This window comes from Cottoperca gobio, chromosome 24, assembly GCF_900634415.1.
Source record: "Cottoperca gobio chromosome 24, fCotGob3.1, whole genome shotgun sequence".
Taxonomy (NCBI): domain Eukaryota; kingdom Metazoa; phylum Chordata; class Actinopteri; order Perciformes; family Bovichtidae; genus Cottoperca; species Cottoperca gobio.
Window position 1 is genome coordinate 18775025 of NC_041378.1, and position 6111 is coordinate 18781135.

The following is a 6111-nucleotide window of genomic DNA, read 5'->3' on the forward strand; positions in this document are numbered from 1 at the left end:
CTCTCAGCAGGAAACCGGTGGATTGCCTACTCCGGGTAGGGAATGAGCCATTGAAGGAGTTCAAGTACCTCGGGGTCTTGTTCGCGAGTGAGGGGACAATGGAGCGAGAGATTGGCCGGAGAATCGGAGCAGCGGGGGCGGTATTACAGTCACTTTACCGTACCGTTGTGACGAAAAGAGAGCTGAGCCAGAAGGCAAAGCTTTCAATATACCGGTCGATCTTCGTTCCTACCCTCACCTATGGTCATGAAGGCTGGGTCATGACCGAAAGAACGAGATCACGGGTACAAGCGGCCGAAATGGGTTTTCTCAGACGGGTGGCTGGCGTCTCCCTTAGAGATAGGGTGAGAAGCTCAGCCATCCGTGAGAGACTCCCTAGGGAGGTGTCCCAGGCACGTCCTGCTGGGAGGAGACCCCGGGGAAGACCCAGGACTCGGTGGAGAGATTATATCTCCTCACTGGCCTGGGAACGCCTCAGGATCCCCCAGTCGGAGCTGGAGGATGTGGCCCGGAGAAGGGAAGATTGGGGTTCCTTACTGGAGCTGCTGCCCCCGCGACCCGATTCCGGATAAGCGGTAGACGATGGATGGATGGATGGATAATAATAATAATAATAATAATAATAATAATAATAATAATAATAATAATAATAATAATAATGATGATGATACTACTACTACTACTACTATTATTATTATTATTATTATTATTATTATTATTATTATTATTATATAATAATAATAATAATAATAATAATAATAATACTAGTACTACTACAAATAATAATAATTATAATAATAATGATGATGATACTACTATTACTATTAATAATAATAATAATAATAATAATAATAATAATAATAATAATAATAATAATAATAATAATGATGATGATGATGATGATGATACTACTACTACTACTACTACTACTACTACTACTACTACTACTACTAATAATAATAATAATAATAATAATAATAATAATAATAATAATAATAATAAAAGCTATTTCAAGGTATTTCAAATTGTAAACAGGAAAACATTACAATTAATAATGCTACTGCTACTACTACTGCTACTACTACTACTACTACTACTACTACTACTACTACTATTACAATTAATAATGACCATCATAATAATATCACCATACAGTTGAAAGGATCAGATTACAATATTTTAGAATATGGGCTGAAATATCGTGTTGAGTGTGTCACTTTTTGCAGCACAGCACATTACTGTCGTGGATAGATAGATATGCTACTGGGCTCTCTCAGCCAACCAGTCGTGTGACGCAAAGAAGTCTACTTAAAGCTGGATTAGCGTTGAGCGGCGTTCAGTCACACACAACCTGCCTTCCGTGTAGGCTACAGCACAGGCGCTCAGGAGGGCTCTCTACTAATCAGCGCCTGGAGAACAGAGAGGGCAGGAGCGAACAGGCTGCACTGAGCTGCACAGCGGGGGACACATGCATTCACTGGATATTGTCGGAGCTCTCGGACAAATTGAAGGGGAATAATAATATCCTCCGAGTGTTATCCTCTCCGAATGAGCAATCATGGGGGAGTGGACCATATTAGAGCGTCTCTTGGAGGCGGCTGTCCAGCAGCACTCTACTATGATCGGAAGGTAAGAGTTGGAGAGAAAGAAAGAAAGAAAGAAAAAAAGAAATGTGTCGTCCTCTCTTCTAGACAAGGTGAAGAGTTTTAAAGTCGAGGTCAACCGAGTGTACAACTAGGGGAATCAAGAAGAAGCGCAAAAATATATGTTTGGTTATTTAAAACACAGATTACAAATCTGTAATTGTTTTTATCTTTAAAGGTATTATTAAGGGCAAGCAGAGGTCTGTATTTAAATTCTGATAATGTAGACCGTCTCCGGAGAACCGTGGGGTTAGACAGCCTGGGAGAGCTGTTGTTTCATCTCCTACACTGCTCCAGTGCCGAAGACCTTTCCCCTACAAACCATAAATAACACCCTGATGGTCCGATTTGGTAGTGCTGTCTCATAAGGCAGTGAATGTATTATTGGTCTTTAAATCATTAATGCTTCAAAGATACATTAATATTATTATATTACTATTAATGAGAAATTAATGTATGTGGCTGGTCAAACGGTCTATCTGATGAGCTAAAAACCAAAGGAATTCTTTGAAAATCGTTTATTAAAGATTTATAAAGCATTAGTGAATTATTTAAAAAACCTAACCTAAACATGTCTACGTTATACATAAATGTATTATTATGAATATTATTATCAGGTAGTGTAATGTTAATTGAAAAAGCATTCTGCCATCCAGGTCAAACAATAATTGCACTTCTTCCCGCTGAAGTTTATTTTATTATATTTGTAGAAAAGTGTCAGATTGGTGGGTAAAGTCTCGCAAGTTTTCTAAAAATCACATTTTAGAAAAAGATAAGACAACAATAAATAACAAAAATTACTTGATAGAATAAATATTTGTGGTAGAGACTTCGCTTTAAGAAATGGTTCACAGTGAGCATCACACCTCCTTTTATTGTTGTGTAAGTGACCTAATCACTGTGAGGTGATACAATTAAAGTACGGCTTGATTTGTATAGCCTGACTCCACAATAATAACATAACTACTCTAAAATCCGCAATTATGTTTGCTGTGATGGATAAATTCACCAAGTTCATTTTCTTATGGAAAATGTATTGGATCGAGGAGCCTCATGATGATCAGTGTAGACCCTTTTCACATCCAAATATCACATGATGTTGTCTGTTAGAGCAGACTTTAAATTACTTCGACAAATTCAGATTGTGTGATAAACGCCAAAGAGACCAGGATCATGGTTGTATTCAAAAGGGGTTAAGAACAGCAACCATTTATTTTGGGTGTCTAATGTTGAGGCTTGTGCACAAAAAGGGCGTGTTAAACTAAAACAGCTACTCTCAATGTGAATATATTTCTGTCGCTGTTTTCCCCTCAGGATCCTACTGACCGTAGTGGTGATCTTCCGGATTCTGGTCGTAGCTATTGTTGGAGAGACCGTGTACAACGATGAGCAGTCCATGTTCGTGTGCAACACCTTACAGCCAGGCTGCAACCAGGCTTGCTACGACAAAGCTTTCCCAATCTCCCACATCAGGTACTGGGTGTTCCAGATCATCATGGTGTGCTGCCCCAGTCTCTGCTTCATAACCTACTCTGTGCACCAGTCTGCCAAGCAGAAGGAGCGGCGTTTCTCAACAATGTACCTCTCCCTGGACAGAGGCATGGACTTCTTGAAGAGAGAAGACAGCAAGAAGATCAAGAACACCATCTTGAACGGAATGTTGCAGAACACAGAGAACTCCCATAAGGAGGTAGAGCCTGACTGCCTGGAAATCAAGGACTTCCCCAACTCAAACATGCGAACTACAAAGTCAAAAATGAGAAGGCAGGAGGGCATCTCCAGGTTCTACATAATCCAGGTGGTGTTCCGAAACGCACTAGAGATAGGGTTTCTGGTGGGTCAATACTTCCTGTATGGATTCAATGTCCCTGCAGTGTACGAGTGTGATCGATACCCTTGCATAAAAGATGTAGAGTGCTACGTTTCAAGGCCAACAGAGAAGACAGTGTTCCTGGTCTTCATGTTCGCAGTCAGTGGCATTTGCGTGGTGCTGAACTTGGCAGAGCTCAATCACCTCGGCTGGAGGAAGATCAAAGCTGCTGTGAGAGGAGTGCAGGCCAAAAGGAAGTCGATTTATGAGATCCGGAACAAAGACTTACCCAGGATGAGTATGCCTAATTTTGGCCGCACTCAGTCCAGTGACTCTGCATATGTGTAACTGCCTCTGACACATACATGAGGAGGCTGCAGGACAGCTGTGTAGAAACAAGTTATCAAGAACAAAATCAAAGTCAATAATTTATTTATTAGTACTTATTCTTCAAATGAAACAAGTAAAACATTTTGAAGCTGAGGTGAGAGGATTTTCAGTCAACATGTTTCAGGACAAAATGTGTAGTTCTATTCGAGATGTTACTAAAGAGAGCCTGATTCTATAAGACTGGAATTTTTGTCGGCCATTTATCGAGCTGACATCATGTTGTATTTAGCGAGTGTCAATTTTATTTGTCTTCTATGGAGAGGTGGTGAACAATGGTGTTTTATTTTTATGTAAAGTGTTTCTTAAAAGCATAAACTGATACACTACATGGGCAAATGTGTGTGGACACCTGAACGTTGGAGCCATATAGTCCAACATGTGTTTGCGACACTATGGGCTGCTATAAAAGCCTCCACTCTTCTGGTTTGGAACCTGAAGAGAGCTTTAGTGAAGTCCAGCACTGATGTTGGGTGATAAGATCTTTCAATTCCAGGCATTCCAATCCAATCCAAAGGTGTTGGATGGGTTTGACAGTTAAATTCCTGGAGCTAGCTTTGTGCATAGGACATTGTCTTGTTGAAACAGGAAATGGACCAAGACACACTGCTGACACAAAGTTGGAGGCACATTGTCGCCTAAAATGTCATTGTATGCTGGAGTATTTTCTTTGAAAGTACCCAGAGTTTGCCGGTGACAGATGCTAATATCTTAGATGCTAATGTGAACTCTACGGGTAATTACAGTAACTCCCGTATGACATGACAATGCCATTCTCCACACTCATATTTATTTTATAAATTTGAAGTTTCTAAGCATAATCCTAAAGTCTAAGAAAAATACCACACATTATCAATTCCTTGTGACGTGTTGGGTGCTCTTTGAATTGGAAGTTAGGGACCTAGCCCGAACCATGAAAAACAAACCCCAGACCAAAAGTACACTAAAGTATACATAATTTTGGCCATATAGTGTATCACATTTCGCTGAGTATATTATTGCACTAAAAAGCCAAATGAACATGCCTATCGCTCGGAGCTGTGATGCTTTTTCAGTAACATTCCAATGGTTCCAAACACCACTTTCACAGTAAAACACACAATATGTGGAAAAAAAGGTGGCGTCTGAAAACACCCATTTCTTTCATTTTTGATGTGTATTGTTTTCATGTCATCAAGTGCCATACATATAAAGACATATAGAGTAACCTTTTTCCAGAGATTTAAGAAAACATGAAATCCTACTTATCATGACATCCTCTATCATGAGCTGTATGGAAATGGTATTCTGCTGTCATCTTTGATTTCAATCTGCAACAAAACAAACAAACATCCATTGCATATTCCAGGGTTATTCATTTTATTTTAATCTGAGCCCACTTGATCTTGTTCAAGTAAAGCATAAATTTGAATTTCATTTGGAAAAAAGATTGCTGCCACCGGTGCTACCGTGTGATATAAAGTATGTCACTTTTAAACAAATATAAAAGCATCTGTAATAAAATGGAAGCCATATGAATAAGATAAGTGTGGTGTGGTGTGTGAGGTTTTCAGTGCAGCTGCCTACAAGATCACCAGCAGCTGTTTTGGAGATAATGGAAATTAAGATTTTGACTTTCTAAATTGAGGTGGACAGTTGTATTTTGTATGAAAAGACCAAAGCCAACAATGTTAGTCCATCTTTCAGTACTTTGTGACTTCCCTATGCTGTCTGTAGCGCTCAGGTTAAAGCACATTGGTTCCTACTAAACACTGAAATCCTTAAAAATGCTTTCAAATATATAGTTTCATTTTAAAGAGGCTCAGTAATTTCCTAAAAGAGCTGGTCACTGTAGTTGTAAGCAAATACTACTGGGGGAAATAATGCGTTTGTTGGGGACTATATCCAGTGGCGGATGAATACACATTTGGAGCTGTAATGAGTATTTAGGGCAGCAGTGTGTGTGTGTTCATAGTAATGAAGGAACGTATGGATTCTTGACCGTTTTTGGCTCTATAGCAAAGAGGAGTAATATATATCAGGTTTTAATACTCACATACTACTTGTTAGTAGTATAATAAATATGTGAAAGTAATTCCATACATTTTAAGCTTTTATTTAATAATGTGTCATAACAATGTGTTTAATGTGTGGTAATCTCATTTAAAACATCTAAAATATTTATATTTCTGTCTTTAATGACTTTGGATTACTAATAAAATCCATTCAGCTAAGTGTTAAAGTGTGACACAGATGGTCTTTCTGTTCAGAAGTATTTCCCACACAAAGTTA

General features: G+C 38.9%; 1 protein-coding gene across 1 annotated transcript; it reads left to right on the top strand.

Moving 5' to 3' along the window:
- The first annotated feature begins 1443 nt into the window (after positions 1-1443).
- gjd2b (gap junction protein delta 2b) lies at positions 1444-3801 on the top strand. The gene is made up of 2 exons (XM_029425547.1): positions 1444-1629; positions 2958-3801. The coding sequence occupies exons 1-2, from the start codon at positions 1559-1561 to the stop codon at positions 3799-3801; spliced, it is 915 nt and encodes a 304-aa protein (XP_029281407.1). The 5' UTR covers positions 1444-1558.
- The last annotated feature ends 2310 nt before the right edge of the window (positions 3802-6111 follow it).